Raw genomic sequence first — 21,180 nt, forward strand, 5'->3', positions numbered from 1 at the left:
TCCTAAGACTAGTGTTTGCATTCTGGGTCATATAGGGATCCTGTAAATGCAGCATCCACAAGAAGTGGAGGGATTCTTAACCCTCGCACAACAGTGGCACCTAGTGGCCAAAATCAAGATGTACATGTACCAGGAGCCGTGATCAGCAGCACTGGCCAAAAGGCTACTGTGGCAATAGGAGAGGTGGGGTTGGGGGATCTAAAAATGGAGAAAAAAAATCCCTGGTAGTTGCACATGAAGACTCAGAACATCGTAGCCCAGAGTAGGCCAATTCCAAATGAACTGGAAACCACAAGAAGGAAGAGGAAACTGCAGTGTAGGGTGGTTCTACTGGTGGGTATAGACAGTACAATAGGCCTCCCCTTTCCTTACCTCTGAGAAGGTCCCGGGCAGAGTTCCCCTGCTGAAGGATAGCTCTGTTGTTGGATGTCACCACTGCTTTCAGCTCTTCTGCTCTAGAGATGTACTGGTTCACCTACAAGCATCAAAATGGACACACAAAATGAGATAATCTACTGAACCAGTTAAAGGTTATCAGTCCTATAACTGACTTTTCCTAATCCATGCCCAATGCATAAAAGAAGCCCCAGATAATTATTACTGGTCCCAGCACTGAAACTCTTTCATACATCTCTTCCTTCAGGAAACACATGGAATCAAGAAAACCCTGGGAGTAGAAGCGAATAGGTTTCAAGGTCAGCAAAGCCCTGTCCCAGACACATGCACGTGGCTGTGAATACAGCCCACAAGGGAGAGAGAGAGCACAAGCTAGGCAAGGGTAGAACTGGCTCCATGAAGAGCAGCAACACCTGGCTAAGAGTACAGAAGGAATTTTGTACTTCATTTACAATTTATGAAAGTACATTGTGTGATTTATTTTACCTAAAAATAAACTGTAGGCTTGGAAAGATTTTATAGTTGAACAAGATGACAAGGTGCAAATATCTCTTCATATATATAACTTCAGCAACATTAAAACACAAAACGCATGGCTCCCTCACAAATACACATGCAATGCTTCCCTATATATGCATGAATCTAACCAGCTTAGACCTCTCTCTACAATTCTCAGATATCCAGTATATTTGACATCAAAATAAAATAAAGTATACAATAAACAGCAAATAAATTTAATAAAGTAAAATAAACTAATAATTAAGACTGTACATTTAACGTGTTTTAATGCAATTAACATGTTAAAATTTTTAACTTAATTGCATCAAGCTGCTTGCTCCTGGTTCTGCTACTTATCTTTCTCTCTTGCCTCCTCTCCCAGACTCTTCCTCCCACTGGCATATTTTTCTCTCCTACTGCTGCCCCCCTTCCTGTCCGATGCCCCTGCAGCTTGTTGTCTCCTACTTGCCACCACCGTACACCAGCAGCCTTTTCTCTCGCGCCACCCCACTATTTTGGCATCTCATTCCCTTCCCCCCCCCCCCCCCCCCCCCGGCCACGCCAAACTTACCTTGTATACACGCTAGCATTAAGAACACGCTGCTCCGCTCCTCTGTAACCAGAGCCCTCCCTCTCTAGCGTCCCGGCTCCTCTGATTAAACTTCCTGTTTTCTGCTGCAGGAGTCAGACACTAGAGAGAGAGAGGGCTCTGGTTACATAGGAGCGGAGCAATGTGTGCTTAATGTCACTGTTTGTGCAAGGTAAGTCTGGAGGGCCACACAGAGTGGGGAATGAAATGCCAGAGAACATGAGGTGGCAGGAGAGAAAAGGCTGCCAGTGTGCGGTGGCGGGGGTAGTAGAGAACAAGCTGCAGGAGCATCGGGGAGGGAGGGGGGGGGTCAGTGGTAGGAGAGAAAAATATATGCAGGAGGGAGGAAGAGTCTGGGAAAGAGTCACAGGGTGGTTGGAAAGAAAAGGCTGTTGGTGCTAAGGGGGGAGGGGGGGGTAGAAGAGAATGTGGGGTGGCTGGAGAGTAAAAGCTGCAGGGGAAGAAGAAGAGAAGAGGAGAGAAAAGAAATAATGAGAAGAGAGGAGGCCTTGAAAATAGACTTCAGAGCACGAACAGAACCAGAGACAGGGAATAAGATGATTAGAAATATAAAATCACTGGACAACAAAGGTAAGAGAAATTATTTCATTTTCAGTTTAGTAACTGAAGTACAGTATGTCAGTTTTGAGAATTTATATCTGCAGTCTATATTTTGCACCATAAAGGTGAAAATGTGAGGGGAACATTTTACATGATTAAAAATTTTAACTGTGGTCAATCATGCGATTTACATTTTTAATTGATGTACAGCCCTAAAAAAAGTCTACCTTTTTGCCTAATCCCCAACTTGCTCACTCTCCTCCTCGCCACCTATCCCCATAACCCTTTGTTTTTCCATCTTCCTATCAGTCTCCTGTTCATAGAACAGATGTAGCATGATGCCAGTATGGAAGAAGAAGTATACTCCCGGAAACTGCTGGCTTCTTAGCTCCCAGAATTCTGTCTCTTCTCCAGCCTTCACCTCCCAAAATACAGAACTGATTCTTCTCTCTCTACCATCATAATCCTTCCGTTTTCCTGTTGGCTTTTATTGGCCCTTGTCCCGTTACTGACCTTTGACCTGAGTGCTTCCTTTCGGCGAATGTCAGTCTCGTCTGAAGGCAGAAAGGAGAGAGGGATGAGAATGGTGAAGTCTGGGCTCCACAAATCAACACATCACACACAAACCCATTCCTGGCGGTTTCATCCCCTTGGGGCAGAGTAACGCTTTTACAGAATTCAGCTGTCAGCTACAAAAGATAAACAGATTTCTCTCACTTCTGAGATATTAAAAGTATATAATTTTACAAAGCTTCTCCACTCACACAACGTCTTATGCAGGGAAGCCCTGTCACTACAGTGCTGCTCCTCAGGGCCCCACTCTGAAACACATGTAAGGGTAGCTAAAGGTACTTTACCAGGTTATTATCAGGGCTACTAGCCTCTCCAATTCTGTGGTCATAGGAGCGACTGCAAAATCCAGCTATTCCCGTGGAATTCCCCATTTCTGTGGTACTACCACAGGAAACAGAGGGCCAGGGTGGCAGCAACAACTGCCATGTCTCTCTCTAGACGAGGGTGGGGTGACGGATGCTGTGTAGTCCCTGGGACAGAGAGGCACGGCAAAATCTCAGCAGATGCCCTGTCTCTCTCTCTGGGAGAAGGAATGGCATGGTGCAGTATGATCCTGCCAGCAGTACAGCACCTAGTGACATTCTTCTTCTGCTTCATGCCAGACTGTTGTTCTTTGAACCATATGATTCAAAGCAGGGGCGTAGCCAGACTTCGGCGAGAGGGGGGTCCAGAGCCTGAGGTGAGGGGGCACATTTTAGCCCCTCGCCCCCCACCCCGGCAGCACCCACCTCCCTCCGCCATTGCCGACCCCACCGCCGCCACCACCAACAACTTTGCCCCCCCCCCCCCGCCACCGACCCTCTCGACCCCCCTCCCGCCGCCAACCCACCATCGCCTACCTTTGCTGGCGGGGGACCCCAACCCCCGTCAGCCGAGGTCCTCTTCTTCCCGCAAAAGGCTTCCTTCTGTTTCTGGCCCCACGTAGCTATGCCACTGATTCAAAGCAGTGGGAGGATGTGGTATGAGGTACTAAATTACCGATGGCCTCTTCCTCCTGTGGCCATGCGAGGGTTAAGGAGACAAGAGATGGCTGATAGGGTAAGAAAACATGTATGGGAATGGAATGGGGAGGGGGTGTAATGGAGGGCTTGTTTAGGGATGGAGGCTAAAGCAGAGCATGTGAGTGAGCAGATGGGAGGCAAGAGGGGAACGAGTGAGAGGACTGGAGATGTTGTGGGGAGTGGAAGATTGGAAGGTGAAAGTGACAGGATCAGAGGAGCCTTGGGGAGAGAGTGGTGGGAGGAGTGCGAGAGAAAGGATTAGTGTGGGGAAGAGGTTTGGAGTTGATTGTCCCTCCCTATCCTGGATCCTCTTTTTCTCCTCCCACTCCCAATCCCTCTCTTCCCTCCCAGTCTCTATCCTTCATCCCTCCTCCTTCCCTCAATTCTTTTATTCACGACATTTTTCCCATATCCCTCATCTCTCTCTCCATCCCCCACCTCTTCTCCTTCCACTATTCCCTCCTTCCCTTCTCTTACCAGCACCGATTACTAAGATCCTCTCTCTCCCCCCCCCCCCCCAAAAAAAAAATGGGCCAACTAAAATAACTGAAAATACAAGAAGTGCCAGAAAATGGCTTTTTTAAAAAAGTTGAAAATATATGCAAAAGTTTGGAAAATGTGCAGCACATAATTGCCAAAGAATGTTTGAAAAAACTGCCACAGAAAATTGGGAGCTACAGTTATTATGTCTCTAGCAGGAAGCATAGTAACATAATAAGTGACAACAGATAAATACCTGAATGATCAATCCAGTCTGCCCAACAGTCACATTCATTCTCAATTCAAGATTAAATCAACAATAAACGTGATATTATATATTTGATCATAGTTTTTCTTTGGTGTTTCTGGGACATAGACCATAGATGTCCGCCCAGCTCTGTCCTTACGTACCAAATATTGGAGATTCTGTCAAAGCCCACTCCAGCCTATCCGAATCCATCTTTTCATCTGCGGGACACACACCGTAAAAGTCTGACCGGCACTGTCCTCATGTTTCAAATTACTGGAATTTCTGCCAAAGCTCTCTCCAGCCCATCCTACAATCACATTGCTATATACAGGACTCAGATTGTACAAGCCAGCCCAACATCAGCCTTAGTTGATACAGCCAGAGTTGCTATCTAAGCACCACTTGATACGCAAACACATATGCAAACTTTTAAGTTTTGTTTTGTATAACATTCAGTTTCTAATTAGAGATCCTCTGTGTCCACCCCATGTCTTTTTGAATTCCGCCACCGTTTTCTTCTCCACCACCTCCCTTGGGAAAGCATTCCAGGCATCTACCACCCTCTCCGTGAAGAATAATTTTCTGACATTACTCCTAAGTCTACCACCCCACAACCTCAATTCATATCCTCTAGTTTTACCATTTCCCCTTCTCTGGAAAACATTTGTTTCTATATTAATACCTTTCAAGTATTTAAATGTCTGCATCATTATTTACACTTTAAACGTCTGTATCATAAAAGGCAAGACTTGAAGCCACAGCATTAAGTTCAAAGGTATCAGCTATAACCACTAGGGCAGGGCTCTACAAACAGCATATATAACTAGAGGAAGACACAAACACACCTGTCACGAAACGCCTAGCCATCCACCTGAGATTACCAGTCTTTCTAAGAAATCTCATTGAGGCGGCAAATTTTTTCAAAGGCAGTTAGATATCCATCTGTGTCACCTCAGGTATAACATAGTAGATGACGAAAGAAAAAGACCTGCACGGTCCATCCAGTCTGCCCAACAAGACAACTCATGTGTGCTACTTTTGTGTATACCCTACTTTGATTTGTACCTGTGCTCTTCAGGGCACAGACCGTATAAGTCTGCCCAGCACTAGCCCCGCCTCCCAACCACCTGCTCTGGCACAGACCGTATATGTCTGCCCAGCACTATCCCCGCCTCCCACCACCGGCTCTGGCACAGACCATATAAGTCTGCCCAGCACTATCCCCGCCTCCCACCACCAGCTCTGGCACAGACCGTATAAGTCTGCCCAGCGCTATCCCTGCCTCCCAACCTCCAGTCCCGCCTTCCACCACTGGCTCTGGCACAGACCGTATAAGTCTGCCCCGCCTCCCACTACCGGCTCTGCTATCCAATCTCGGTTAAGCTCCTGAGGATCCTTTCCTTCTAAACAGGATTCCTTTATGTTTATCCCACGCATGTTTGAATTCCGTTACCGTTTTCCTCTCCACCACCTCCCGCGGGAGGGCATTCCAAGCATCCACCACTCTCTCCGTGAAGAAATACTTCCTGACATTTTTCTTGAGTCTGCCCCCCTTCAATCTCATTTCATGTCCTCTCGTTCTACCGCCTTCGTATCTCCGGAAAAGGTTCATTTGCGGATTAATACCTTTCAAATATTTGAACGTCTGTATCATATCACCCCTGTTTCTCCTTTCCTCCAGGTATCATCAAACTGCGCAAACAGGTTGTGCCCAATCTGGGCTGTGGATCTTACCTCTAGCCTTGACACAGGGGTTGGGCTGGAGCTTTGGGTGCAAGCCATTTCCATCTCCAACTTTATTATCTGTAGTTGGAATTCCATCTCACACTCTTCATGCTGCAGCTGGTCTAGCTGCTGTTGTTCTACCATGTAGATCTGACAGATTTCAGCTGGCATGGCACCTGGCCCTGCCAGTGCACGGGCCATTGTCCACAAGGAGTCTGGTCTCAGAAGAACTTTGCACAGGCTGGTTGCTCTTGCGTTAGGTCAGGCATCTCCAAGTGCCCCTTGGTCTGAGAGTATTTCTCATGGATATCCTACCCGAGAAAATATTTCTAGGCAATTATCTCTGATTCTATGGAGGATAAGGCTACCGCTTCAGGATATGTGGTAGCAAAGTCCATCACTGTCAATATACATCTTTTCCCAGTCCAGCTAAGGACAGCTAGAGGCCCTACTATATCCACAGCTATTCACTCAATGGGCTCACTGATAATGGGTAAAGGTTTCAGAGGAGCAGTCTTATCCACTCTTTGGCACGCATCACAGGTTCAACAATAGTCAACTACAGCTCGAGATACTCCCGGTCAATAGAAGTTTTGTGTCAATCTAGTACGTGTGCGTATCACCCCCCTGATGTCCTGCTAGTGGAATATCATTTGCAATCTGTAGGAGTTGTTTTCTGTATGCCCTGGGCACTATAAGCTGCTTGCCTGTTGTCCAGGGCCTATTAGGATCAACAGGATCAGTCTCTGTGTACAAGACCCCTTTCCATAGGATACGATCTTTACCAGTCTCATTGGTTAGTTGGCCAGCCCTCTGCCTCAGGGCTTCGAGGTCAGGGTCAGAGCTCTGTGCTTCCTGAAAAGCATGTCTCTGTCCTATATCAGTATCCATGTCTGGAAGGGTCTCTGCTGGTGACTCTGACAAATCAATCTGATCAATAAATGTGTCAGTTAAGTCAGGCTGTTCCATACTCACGGCCTCGATCACCTCAGGAACTGATGAAGCTGGAAGCACTGGAGCATCTCCTCCTGTCACTTAGTCAGCTGGTTCCACCTGGACTGGCTCAGGATCTGAAACTGGAGAGGTAATCTCTGCTACTTCTGTTTGTTGGGTCGCCCGGGCCTGACTACAGGTCACCATAGCAGAAATGCTGACTCCGCTATCAAGGGTAGTGTTCATTGGACCCATGTCGGTCCCACACAGCATTATGCCTACCTCTCTGTATCCAGGCTTGGTACCCCAATCCAGGAATACTCAAGTAATGGGTACAGTCTCTCTGGATCCATTAGCTAGCACTACCTCTACTGTAAAACCTGGTAGAATAGCATATTTCGGCAATAGTTCTGGTCAACAAAGTCATACTTATGGAATGCATTACCCACAGACTTGAAAGCAATCAACGAAACAACTATCTTTCAAAAATCTCTGAAAACATTCTTCTTCAGCAAAGCCTACAATGAGCACCTATAACCTCACTAAGTCACCTCACCAACCCACTTAATCATGAAAGCTCACCTTATACAACTATCCTAATCACGCCCTTCCTTCTTCCCTCTTCCCTTCCTTGATCGCTACACTTTACTAACTGTATCTGATATCCTGATATGACAATGTCAATAAATCTATGTAAGCCACATTGAGCCTGCAAATAGGTGGGGGAATGTGGGATACATATGCAAATAATAATAATAATAATAATACTAGAGCCAGTGTCTACAAGCCCAGCCATGTGGGTTTGGTTCACAGTTGCTGAAGTGCAGTAGTGTTGTAGAAATCCATCTGCTTCCTTGCTTGATGAATGGCCAGTAATATTTTGTGCTGCGGCAACTGTGTGGGTCTCCTTTGTGGTACTGGAACCACCCATGAAAGCCACCAGCCTTGGTGCAGGAACTGGAATGTTCTTTAATGCAGGCTTCAGATTATCTGGGCAATTCGCTTTGAAATGTCCTATGCGCCCACACTGGTAACAAGGATGCTCATGCCTGAAGTCTTTTATTACAAAACTGCATGGGAAGCTCATAGAAATGTACTTACTGTGAGGACTATGGGGCCTGCATTTCATGTACTGCACAGAACCACATTCAGCAATCAAGATCGATTTCTGAATATGAGGATTCAGCTGCCTTGGTATAGGAAAAAGGTGATGTGAGACACGGTTCTTCCGTGTTTGTTCCATGCCAGGGACGGGTTCTATCCAGCTTAGGAGTTGATGCCAGTAGACGGACATTATCTCTACAGAGCTCCTACTTAAACCAAAACAGTGCATTCCAGTGGAGGTTTTGTCATGAGAACGTCAGAGACACGGTCTCCAAGTGACCCGTAAAAGAACTACTTACTCTGGCTGGCTGTGTCAGTGTGATGGACTTACATGCCACTAATTACAGAGACTGTATACGGAGACCATGTACACAGTCACGAAACTGAAACAGGCAGTGTGGCTGTTCAGGGGGAGAACAGATACGCACAAACACACTTGCTTCTCCTCTCTCTCTAAAGAGAAACTTAATTTTGCTTTCGTTCTTGCTCACTCACCACCTCCATCCCCACCGGATTTTTTGGCATGCCAGTGGCCTAGAGCCAAGAGAACCCCATCACCTGGAGGGTTCGCAGTTGCACCCAAGACAAGATTTCTTCTGACAAAAGCTGTTGCTGCCCAAGACTATAAGGTGTTTATATTTCTGCTTTTAATTAGAGTTAAATAAGAGGTTGTCTCCTAAGTGTGAGCTGAGCCAATTGGTATCCTGTTAGAAGATAGCTGTATTCTGTTTTTTTCTTGGTTTTTTTTTTTTTAAGTAGTAACATAGTAACATAGTAGATGACGGCAGAAAAAGACCTGCACGGTCCATCCAGTCTGCCCAACAAGACAACTCATGTGTGCTACTTTTTGTGTATACCCTACTTTGATTTATACCTGTGCTCTTCAGGGCACAGACCGTATAAGTCTGCCCAGCACTATCCCCGCCTCCCAACCACCGGCTCTGGCAAAGACCGTATAAGTCTGCCCAGCACTATCCCCGCCTCCCACCACCGGCTCTGGCAAAGACCGTATAAGTCTGCCCAGCACTATCCCCGCCTCCCACCACCGGCTCTGGCACAGACCGTATAAGTCTGCCCAGCACTATCCCTGCCTCCCAACCTCCAGTCCCACCACCCACCACTGGCTCTGGCACAGACCGTATAAGTCTGCCCAGCACTATCCCCGCCTCCCAACCTCCAGCCCCGCCTCCCACTACCAGCTCTGCTATCCAATCTCGGTTAAGCTCCTGAGGATCCATTCCTTCTGAACAGGATTCCTTTATGTTTATCCCACGCATGTTTGAATTCCGTTACCGTTTTCATCTCCACCACCTCCCGCGGGAGGGCATTCCAAGCATCCACCACTCTCTCCTTGAAGAGAGAGAGGTGGATGCTTACATTTGTAATTATTTTAGTAATTTGCTTTGCATTATTAGTTTAGTAGCCAAGATAAATAAACTGCTATATTTTTCTAGATACTGGGTGTCAGTCTCTGTTGTCAGCATATCAGGAGGGGTAATTTGGACTTGGGGCTGGGAGATAGGTGTGAAAGGTACCCCTGAACATCTCTTAGCCACAGTTACACCCTATCTTGCCCACACTAGGAACAAAGAAAAAAAAGAGACTTAGAAACAAAAACATACAAGGAAGCAAAGGGGACTTGAAACAGACAAACTGTTATATTCTATACAATCTCATTAGCCCTGCTGCTTTATCATCCAATTGCAAAGTCATGCATCACCAGAAATAACCTGTCACCTGCTGATGGCATCACTTCTGAGATGGGCTCATCCTTGAGGATAGCACCAGAAATTCCAATGGAGATGCTCCCAGACCCTTACCTACAGTGCACAATGAGGGGCATAATCGAACGCAAACGCCCATCTCCATGGGCGTCTATCTCCGAGAACGGGTACGTGAAAGGGCGGGACAAACCATATCTTTGGGGAAAAAATGGGCGTCCATCTTTTTTCCGATAATACGGTTTGTGCCAGCCAAATGCATCAGATTTGTGCGGATTTGAGCTGGGCGATATTGTTTTTCAGCGATAATGGAAACTGAAGGCGCCCAGCTCAAAAACATAGTAACATAGTAGATGACGGCAGAAAAAGACCTGCACGGTCCATCCAGTCTGCCCAACAAGACAACTCATATGTGCTACTTTTTGTGTATACCCTACTTTGATTTGTACCTGTGCTCTTCAGGGCACAGACTGTATAAGTCTGCCCAGCACTATCCCCGCCTCCCAATCACCAGCCCCGCCTCCCAACCACCGGCTCTGGCACAGACCGTATAAGTCTGCCCAGCACTATCCCCGCCTCCCACCACCGGCTCTGGCACAGACCGTATAAGTCTGCCCAGCACTATCCCTGCCTCCCAACCAACAGTCCCGCCTCCCACCACCGGCTCACGAACAAATCCAAGGCATTGGGTCGTGGGAGGGGCCAGGATTCGTAGTGCACTGGTCCCCCTCACATGCCAGGACACCAACTGGGCACCCTAGGGGGCACTTGTAACAATTTTAAAAAAGTTAACTACCTCTGAAGTCCATAGCTCCCTTCCTTTGGGTGCTGAGTCCCCCAAATTCCCCCCAAAATCCACTCCCCACAACTCTACACCATTACCATAGCACTTATGGCTGAAGGGGGGCACCTAAGATGTGGGTACCAGGGGCGTAGCCATGGGTGGGCCTGGATGGGCCCAGGCCCACCCACTTTTGCTACAGGCCCGCCCCGCCCGCGACAGCCCCCTGCACTGACCTGAAGCGCGTTCTCCCTCCAATCCAGCACTGGCGATCATAGCCAGCCTTCTACCACGTCCAGCAGGAAGTTGCAGAGTAGGCGGGACGCGCCTGAGAAGAAGCTCCGACGACGCGTGCTGGACGTGGTAGAAGGCTGGGTATGATCACCGGTGCTGGATTAGAGGGAGAACACGCTTCAGGTCAGTGCAGGGGGCTGTCGCGGGCGGGGCGTTCGCGGGTGGACACAAAATGTGGTGGCGGCGGCAGGCGGGCAGTGGAGAGGAAAGAGATCTGTGCCCACCCAGTCCACCTCCAGGCCCACCCAAAAATTAATCGCTGGCTACGCTACTGGTGGGTACAGTGGGTTTTGGGGACGGTTTGGAGGGCTCCCATTTACCACCACAAGTATAACAGGTAGGGGGAATGGGCCTGGGTCCACCTGGCTGAAGTCCACTGCACCCATTAACAACTGCTCCAGGGACCTGCATACTGCTGTGATGGAGCTGGGTATGACATTTGAGGCTGGCATACAGGCTGTAAAAAAAATTTTTTTAAGTTCTTTTTTTTGGGTGGGAGGGGGTTAGTGATCACTGGGGGAGTCAGGGGTGGTCATTCCCGATTCCCTCCGGTGGTCATCTGGTCATTTAGGGCACTTTTTTGGGACTTGTTCGTGGAAAAAAAAGGGTCCAAAAAATGTGACCCAAATTCGCGCTAAAAATGCCTTTTTCTTTTTCGATTATCGGCCAAGGACGCCCATCTCTCCTTGGCCGATAAACAAGCCCCAGTCCCGCCTTCACCATGCCTCTGACACACTCCCATCAACTTTGGCCGTTTCCGCGACAGATTGCAGTTGAAGACGCCCAAAATCGGCTTTCGATTATACTGATTTGGGCGCCCACGGGAGAAAGACGCCCATCTCTCGATTTGGGTCAAAATATGGGCGTCTTTCTCTTTCGAAAATAAGGCAGAATGACAACTGACTTCAGCATATACGGTTATAAAATGCCATTCTTTTGCAAATAATGGCGCACTGCTGAATCCCAATTTTCAAGGAAGAAGAACATGTGAAAGGGAGTTTGACAGATTTTGATGTGAGAAAGGAGATATCATGCTTCCATTACTGGGCTTTGCGTAAGGCACAGGGCACACAAAGAGCTGCTTTCAAACAGGAACTGAGAGCACTTGTGAGAATGTCAGCCAAAACCTCAGTGGCAGATGCTCTTGCATCCCAGACACAATATTTGTTGAACACTGCAAATCACTTGAAGCTGAATGGGAGAAGTGTGGAATAAAGTTTATAAGAAATAAACAATTTATCTGGTGAATAACGGGGCACTCAGACCCTCCATTACTCACAGTGTACAGCAGGCACAAAGTACTCCAAGGCTTTGCAATACAAGGAGAGGGCTGCCGAGTGATCCCCCTGCTGATCCTTCTCTACAGCTTCCACCACCAGGGAGGTCTGCAAGTGAAATAAAGGTCACGGCATGCACAACAAAGATCAGTTCACAGCATAGAGCACCAGCCCAGCATTACTACAGCCCAGAACCCAAGTCACCCCTGTTCTAACAGGACCCAGAGCCAGCCCTGTGCTAACAAGACCCAGAGCCAATCCCGTGCCAAAACCATAGTCAGAAGAGACATTTTTTGGGTGTTTTTTAAAGCATTTTTCAATAGCTACATTAGTAGCAATGTCCTTAAGAAACAATCATATTACCAGCAAAGACTCTAATGCTATCATTACTATGTTTTTAAGAACCAGGGGTGTAGCCAGACTTCGGCGGGAGGGGGGTCCAGAGCCCGAGGTGAGGGGGCACATTTTAGCCCCCCCCCCCCCCACGCCACTGCCGACCCCCTCCCCCCCCCGCTGCCGCAGCCACTAACTTTGACAACCCCTGCCAACGACCCTCTCGACCCCCCTCCCGCCGCCAACCCTCCCCTGCCGCCGCCGTGGCCTACCTTTGCTGGCGGGGGACCCCAATCCCCATCAGCCGAGGTCCTCTTCTTCCCGTGAAGGCTTCGTTCTGTTTCTGACATTCTGCACATTATACGTGCAGGACATCAGACTCACAGAAACAGAATGAAGCCTTGCAAGATGGCTTCGTTCTGTTTCTGTGAGTCTGACGTCCTGCACGTACAACGTGCAGGACGTCAGAAACAGAACAAAGCCTTCGCGGGAAGAAGAGGGCCTCGGCTGGTGGGGACTGGGGTCCCCCGCCAGCAAAGGTAGCCCACGGCGACGACGGCAGGGCAGGGTTGGCGGCGGGAGGGGGGGTCGAGAGGGTCGTCGGCAGGAGGGTCCAGGGCAAAATCTATGGGGGCCCAGGTCCCCGTGGCCCCACGTAGCTACGCCACTGTTTAAGAATAATGATACATCCCTGCAAGGCAGTATTCCAGGAGTGTAAGCTGTCTCAGACTAACATTCTCACCATGTCCTTCGGGGCCCCAACAATGTAAGTTTCCTCCCAGGAAGAATCACAGGGCTGTGCCTTGCCCACACTCTCCGAGTATCATTGCTCTCTCTGCCACTCACCGCCCTTTCTAGGTTCTCTGGAGATGGCATGTGTTCCAGGTCTGCAAATGGATGAGTGAAGAATTCTTCAAATGTGATGCGCTTTAGGGGGTCTCTCACCAGGAGGCGCTGCAGAAGATCCAGGCAGTCTCTAGAGAGCTTTGGTCTCCCAGGCAGCTGATAAACAAGTGACCAAGATAAAATGGAAGTGTAACAAACACACATAAACGTTTAAACTTATGAATGTGAGTGTACGGAGAAGTGAGTGAGTGAGACCAAGCTTGTACAAGGGTGCAAAAGGACAGAGAGATTATGAGATTATGTGCAAGTGTGAATAAATGTGCTGGAGTGTGTGAGTGACAAATGACTGATATGTACGAGAAAGAGGGGCTTTTTCAACAGAATCTCTTCACCCTGTGCTTGAATCTTGTGGGGACTCTCCTGTAACAGGATTATTCCTGTGTATGGGGGGATTGTTATGGTATTGCCAAAATCTAAAAGTGAACGTTACCACAGGAAAAATTTTCTATCCAGCACTGCCCTCTGGTGGGCACAATGAAATCAATGGAGACCAATATTCAAAAGGGAGGGATAGACATTTAGTGGCAGCTGCTAAACGGAGAAGTCCTACAGCAATAAATTTTCAGCTGCACTATATGGATAGAGCCACTGAAAATTCCTTCTAAGTGCTCCAGCACTATCCAGATAGTGCCAGGATGGATTGACAGCATTTCATTCAGCTATACGGAGAGCGGTAATATTCAGTCATTATCCATATAGATAAGAAATTTAATTTAGGACAGGAAAAAGGTTTAGTGGCTGAATACTGATGTTGCATGTAAAGCAGCCAGCTGGCCGGTGGCGGGCACTCTCCATGTATATTCAGTGCCACACCTATCCAGATAGGAGCGCTGAATACAGCATCAAAAAAATAACATGCTCATCACAGCAGCTTAATATTGGGCTAAATATATCTTAATGGTAGCTGACATCTATCTCTTGTCAAATTTCTCACATTAGAACTCTTTTCAGGTTATTGTGGCAGACTGATCTGACTCACTAATGACAACAGAGCAGAGACCACAGTTAGTTTTATCCTCAGTCTGTACGTTTAACATTTATTCCTGCCTCAACTTCTTTCTCCTGGTCATTTCCCATCCATCCATTCCTCACACTTTCAATTCACACCCAGGACTAAATTGCTGATTTCCCTAATGGGAAACACTCCAAGATTCAGAGCAGGACTGGTGTGGTGATTCTCACATTAATGTGGACATAGCTATGGAAGGTGAATGGTGAGAGAAGAGGGCTGTGGCCTCAGCAGGAGCACCTCACCTTCCAGAATTAGGAAGTAGGCTGCCTACCCCACTGCTTCTCATCAGTAATCCCAGAGCAATTCTGTTACATCTAGTTTTACAGAGATCACAGGTAAACACAGAAGGGCTTGAAGACAGCTGCCTCTGCCCCTGCGGTGGCCCAACAGCCCGGCTGCTGACTCTGCCCCATGGCACCCCAATGGCCTAACCGCCACCTCCGTCCCTGTGGCGCCCCAACAGCCCAGCTGCCACCTTCGTCCTTGCATTACCTCAATGGCTTGGCTGCTGCGGATTTTCTCCTCCAGTTCAACAAATGTTTTGGAAGCGAAGGGCGGCCTCCCATAGAGTGCTTCTGGATTTAGAAATGAATATCAAACCAAAATGAGGGGTTTTTTTTGTTTGTTTTTGTTGTTTTTTTTTTCTAAGAAAGCTTTGGGGAAAACTTCCCCAGACAAAGTCCTTTCCCTCCAAGTGTGCACTCAGCACATCAAAGGTAGTGATCAGAGCAGATGTGGCCTGCAGTACTGTGGTGATGAATCAAACTATGCTTCATGCCACCACAGCTGTTGCTCCTTTCTTCAGTCAGGATGGAAGTAATGTCACACACTGCAAAAGGCCACTGGTTACTGCTCACTCAGAAACTGCAATGCCTTGGCCCAGAGGGAGCTGTACTGAACTTTCGAAGCCAAGGCAAATCACTTTGTTGCTGAGCTCACAGTGTATAATCATTTCTGATTGCCCACAAGGTTCATGGAGACCCACACTGCAGAGAAATACTTTTTTTTTATTTTAAATGTTCTTTATTCAGCACATATGGATATATCTGCATCTCAGGGCTTACCATAGAGAATGACACCCACAGACCACAGATCCACCTGGGCACTGTACTGCTGACTGCAAACCATCTCTGGAGCCATATATAGTGGTGAACCCCGTAAGACACTCTTCTCATCCCATGGGGACATGTACTGAGCGAAGCCAAAATCTGAGGAGCCAAAGACACAGCAGTTGTGAGGGAACAGGGCAGGAGCTGATGCAGAGCTAACTGCACAGATCTTCAGGCCTCATCTGACTTTCCTTGAGCTAGTCACTTACACAACCTGTAGGCTCAGCAGAGCAGGGATATTTTAGTCATTGTAAATCACCTCTAACAGCACTGTGTACACTGAAAGAACCATAGAGATAACAAATGCATTTCCCTCAGGCTTCCTGTCACACTGTTCTCATACCAGAATCTGCAATGTCCACGGTGAAGTTCATATTAGTGTGCAATGGAAAATCACACAAAATTTTATGCAACTTGGGTATGGGCGTGTTTGGGATAGATTTGGACAAAGTGTGGGTGGAACTGCAATTTATGCATGTAACTTTATAAAATATGCAAAGCTGCACATAATTTTACACATGAAGGTTCATACCTCCTCCTGAACCAGTGGTTCCCAAACCTGTTCTGGGGGAACCCTAGCCAGTCAGGTTTTCGGAATATCTGCAATGAATATTCATGAGATAGAAATTTGCATGCAGTAGAAGCAGTGCATACAAATATGCATATTCAGTGTAGGTACACGGAAAACCTGACCGGCTACGGTTTCCCACAGGACAGTTTTGGGAACCACTATGACCAGAACAGATGTAAATGCTGTACTTTCATTTTAGCTACGAACTCAGCTGCTTTTGTAGAGCAGTTTATAAAGACACAGGTGCCCATCAGGCTTATTTTCGAAAGAGAAGGGCGCCCATCTTCCGACACAAATCGGGAGATGGGCGTCCTTCTCTCAGGGTCGCCCAAATCGGCATAATCAAAAGCCGATTTTGGGCGCCCTCAACTGCTTTCCATCGTGGGGACAACCAAAGTTCCCGGGGGCGTGTTGGAGACGTAGCGAAGGCGGGACTGGGGCGTGCTTAACAGAAGGGCGTCCTCGGCCGATAATGGAAAAAAGAAGGGCATCCCTGACGAGCATTTTGTCGACTTTACTTGGTCCATTTTTTTTCATGACCAAGCCTCGAAAAGGAGCACGAACTGACTAGATGACCACCGGAGGGAAGCGGGGATGACCTCCCCTTACTACCCCAGTGGTCAATAACCCCCTCCCACCCTAAAAAAAAAAAACAAAAAACTTAAATTTTTTTTTTTTTGCCAGCCTCAAATGTCATACCCAGCTCCATCACAGCAGTATGCAGGTCCCTGGAGCAGTTTTAGTGGGTGCAGTGCACTTCAGGCAGGTGGACCCAGGTCCATCCCCCCCCACCTGTTACACTTGTGGTGGTAAATGGGAGCCCTTTAAAATGCACCCGAAACCCACTGTACCCACATGTAGGTGCCCCCTTCACCCCCTAGGGCTATGGTAGTGTCGTACAGTTATGGGGAGTGGGTTTTGGGGGGGGAGGTTTGGGGGGCTCAGCACCCAAAGTAAGGGAGCTATGCACCTGGGAGCAATTTTGAAGTCCACTGCAGTGCCCCCTAGGGTTCCCGGATGGTGTCCTGGCGGGGCACCATCTCTAAGGACAACCTAAGGATGACCATCTCTAAGGTCGACCTAAATGTTGTGATTTGGGCGTCCCTGACCGTATTATCGAAATGAAAGATGGACGCCCATCTTGTTTCGATAATACCGGTTTCCCCGCCCCTTCGCCGTGACGTCCTTAGAGATGGGCACCCTTAGAGATGGTCATCCCCGTTCAATTATGCCCCTCCATGTGTCTTTGTAATATAGGCCCAAAGTAGGCACCTACTTGCCCTCCCAGCTTTGGTGACCTGTTATAAAATTACTCTCAGTGGAGGTAATTCTATAAAGTGGGCGCTAACATTTTTGCACCAAATTCTCGGGTAAATGATTAGACTAATGGGGCATACGTCATAAATGCAAAAATTCCTCTGAAATGCTATTCTGTAAATATGCACAAAGCAGTGGAGTATTTATTCCAGATGTGTGTGTTGCTCCCCATCCCCTCCCCGGTCTTAAAATCATCTCCCTCCAGTCTTCACTTGGGCAGCGTTAGTGGCACTCATAGGCGGCCTGCACTGAGACTTCCTCTGTGAACCATCCCGCCCCTTCTGATGCAACTTCTAGTTTGGTGAAGGGCAGGACGGTTCACAGAGAAAGCCACGGTACAGGCCGAAGGCAGTTTATGAGTGTCGCTGCCCAGGCAAAGACTGGAGAGTAGGAGGTGATTTTAAGGTATTGGGTGAGGGATGCGGGGGGGGGGGGGGGGGGGGGGGCACACACCCCCTGTTAAAAATTTCTGCCTACGCCACTGGTACATAGTGCATATTTTACAGATAAGTATACATGGGTGGAGTCTGGGCACAGTCATATCAGGAACAAAAAGAACAAGATCCTGACAGATAACAAACAGCAGAAATAATGTGAGGTCAAGACAAACGAACCAAGGAGTCCAAAGGATGTCATAATGGCTTCTATGTAATCCATGTTGAAGATCAAAAGTCCTTTATGATTTAACGTTTTTTTATTGATGACACTTCAAATGGAATACAGCCAATGAGATGAATACATTGTAAGTCTAAGCGAAACATAAACTCGTTACACACAGAATGGTGCAGTTTGTCATCATACTTTTAACATTTTGACCCTACCCCCCCATCTATGGAAACATCGATCCACTCATTAATTAAAACACTCAAAAGTGCATACCTCATGCTACAGCTAACACATAATACTGCATAACAAACGGCTATCCAGCCTTCAGTTTCAACGAAGCGAATGCTACATACCTGTAGAAGGTATTCTCCGAGGACAGCAGGCTGATTTTTCTCACTGATGGGTGACGACCACGGCAGCCCCTCCAATCGGAACACTTTTCTAGCAAAGTCCTTTGCTAGTCCTCGCGTGCCGATGCGCACCGCGCATGCGCGGCCGTCTTCCCGCCCGAACCGGCTCGTACCTGCCAGTCTCATATGTAGCAAGACAAAGACAAGGGAAGACACAACTCCAAAGGGGAGGCGGGCGGGTTTGTGAGAACAATCAGCCTGCTGTCCTCGGAGAATACCTTCTACAGGTATGTAGCATTCGCTTTCTCCGAGGACAAGCAGGCTGTTTGTTCTCACTGATGGGGTATCCCTAGCCCCCAGGCTCACTCAAAACAACAACCATGGTCAATTGGGCCTCGCAACGGCGAGGACATAACTGAGATTGACCTAAAAAAATTTACCAACTAACTGAGAGTGCAGCCTGGAACAGAACAAACATGGGCCTAGGGGGGTGGAGCTGGATTCTAAACCCCGAACAGATTCTGAAGCACTGACTGCCCGAACCGACTGTCGCGTCGGGTATCCTGCTGCAGGCAGTAATGAGATGTGAATGTGTGGACAGATGACCACGTCGCAGCTTTGCAAATCTCTTCAATAGTGGCTGACTTCAAGTGGGCTACCGACGCTGCCATGGCTCTAACATTATGAGCCGTGACATGACCCTCAAGAGCCAGCCCAGCCTGGGCGTAAGTGAAGGAAATGCAATCTGCTAGCCAATTGGATATGGTGCGTTTCCCCACAGCCACTCCCCTCCTGTTGGGATCAAAAGAAACAAACAATTGGGCGGACTGTCTGTTGGGCTGTGTCCGCTCCAGATAGAAGGCCAACGCTCTCTTGCAGTCCAATGTGTGCAGCTGACGTTCAGCAGGGCAGGAATGAGGACGGGGAAATAATGTTGGCAAGACAATTGACTGGTTCAGATGGAACTCCGACACAACCTTTGGCAAGAACTTAGGGTGAGTGCGGAGGACTACTCTGTTATGATGAAATTTGGTGTAAGGAGCCTGGGCTACCAGGGCCTGAAGCTCACTGACTCTACGAGCTGAAGTAACTGCCACCAAGAAAATGACCTTCCAGGTCAAGTACTTCAGATGGCAGGAATTCAGTGGCTCAAAAGGAGGTTTCATCAGCTGGGTGAGAACGACATTGAGATCCCATGACACTGTAGGAGGCCTGACAGGGGGCTTTGACAAAAGCAAACCTCTCATGAAGCGAACAACTAAAGGCTGTCCCGAGATCGGCTTACCTTCCATACGGTAATGGTATGCACTGATTGCACTAAAGTGAACTCTTACAGAGTTGGTCTTGAGACCAGACTCAGACAAGTGCAGAAGGTATTCAAGCACGGTCTGTGTAGGACAAGAGCGAGGATCTAGGGCCTTGCTGTCACACCAGACGGCAAACCTCCTCCATAGAAAGAAGTAACTCCTCTTAGTGGAATCTTTCCTGGAAGCAAGGAAGATGCGGGAGACACCCTCTGACAGACCCAAAGAGGCAAAGTCTACGCTCTCAACATCCAGGCCGTGAGAGCCAGGGACCGGAGGTTGGGATGCAGAAGCGCCCCTTCGTCCTGTGTGATGAGGGTCGGAAAACACTCCAATCTCCACGGTTCTTCGGAGGACAACTCCAGAAGAAGAGGGAACCAGATCTGACGCGGCCAAAAAGGAGCAATCAGAATCATGGTGCCTCGGTCTTGCTTGAGTTTCAACAAAGTCTTGCCCACCAGAGGTATGGGAGGATAAGCATACAGCAGACCCTCCCCCCAGTCCAGGAGGAAGGCATCCGATGCCAGTCTGCCGTGGGCCTGAAGCCTGGAACAGAACTGAGGGACTTTGTGGTTGGCTCGAGATGCGAAGAGATCTACCAAGGGGGTGCCCCACACCTGGAAGATCTGTCGCACTACAAGGGAACTGAGCGACCACTCGTGAGGTTGCATAATCCTGCTCAACCTGTCGGCCAGACTGTTGTTTACGCCTGCCAGATATGTGGCTTGGAGCACCATGCCGTGATGGCGAGCCCAGAGCCACATGCTGATGGCTTCCTGACACAGGGGGCGAGATCCGGTGCCCCCCTGCTTGTTGATGTAATACATGGCAACCTGGTTGCCTGTCTGAATTTGGATAATTTGGTGGGACAGCCGATCTCTGAAAGCTTTCAGAGCGTTCCAGACCGCTCGTAACTCCAGGAGATTGATCTGCAGATCGCGTTCCTGGAGGGACCAGCTTCCTTGGGTGTGAAGCCCATCGACATGAGCTCCCCACCCCAGGAGAGACGCATCCGTCGTCAGCACTTTTTGTGGCTGAGGAATTTGGAAAGGACGTCCCAGAGTCAAATTGGACCAAATCGTCCACCAATGCAGGGATTTGAGAAAACTCGTGGACAGGTGGATCACGTCTTCTAGATCCCCAGCAGCCTGAAACCACTGGGAAGCTAGGGTCCATTGGGCAGATCTCATGTGAAGGCGAGCCATGGGAGTCACATGAACTGTGGAGGCCATGTGGCCCAGCAATCTCAACATCTGCCGAGCTGTGATCTGCTGGGATGCTCGCACCCGCGAGACGAGGGACAACAAGTTGTTGGCTCTCGTCTCTGGGAGATAGGCGCGAGCCATCCAGGAATCCAGCAGAGCTCCTATGAATTCGAGTTTCTGCACTGGGAGAAGATGGGACTTTGGATAATTTATCACAAACCCCAGTAGCTCCAGGAAGCGAATAGTCATCTGCATGGACTGCAGAGCTCCTGCCTCGAATGTGT

The 21,180-nt window shown here is 48.4% G+C and overlaps 1 protein-coding gene across 3 annotated transcripts in view; it reads right to left on the reverse strand.

Moving 5' to 3' along the window:
* ULK3 (unc-51 like kinase 3) overlaps window positions 1–21,180 on the reverse strand; it is a 54,475-nt gene that overhangs the window by 13,330 nt on the left and 19,965 nt on the right. For all 3 annotated transcript variants that reach the window (XM_030186532.1, XM_030186539.1, XM_030186546.1), the window contains 6 exons: window positions 15,499–15,642; window positions 14,927–15,009; window positions 13,363–13,518; window positions 12,186–12,291; window positions 2,558–2,598; window positions 373–475 (listed from right to left, as the gene is read on the reverse strand). In XM_030186532.1, coding sequence (XP_030042392.1) covers window positions 373–475; window positions 2,558–2,598; window positions 12,186–12,291; window positions 13,363–13,518; window positions 14,927–15,009; window positions 15,499–15,642 — 633 coding nt within the window. The remainder of the gene's footprint in view (window positions 1–372; window positions 476–2,557; window positions 2,599–12,185; window positions 12,292–13,362; window positions 13,519–14,926; window positions 15,010–15,498; window positions 15,643–21,180) is intronic.

Source organism: Microcaecilia unicolor, chromosome 1, assembly GCF_901765095.1.
Source record: "Microcaecilia unicolor chromosome 1, aMicUni1.1, whole genome shotgun sequence".
Lineage (NCBI taxonomy): Eukaryota > Metazoa > Chordata > Amphibia > Gymnophiona > Siphonopidae > Microcaecilia > Microcaecilia unicolor.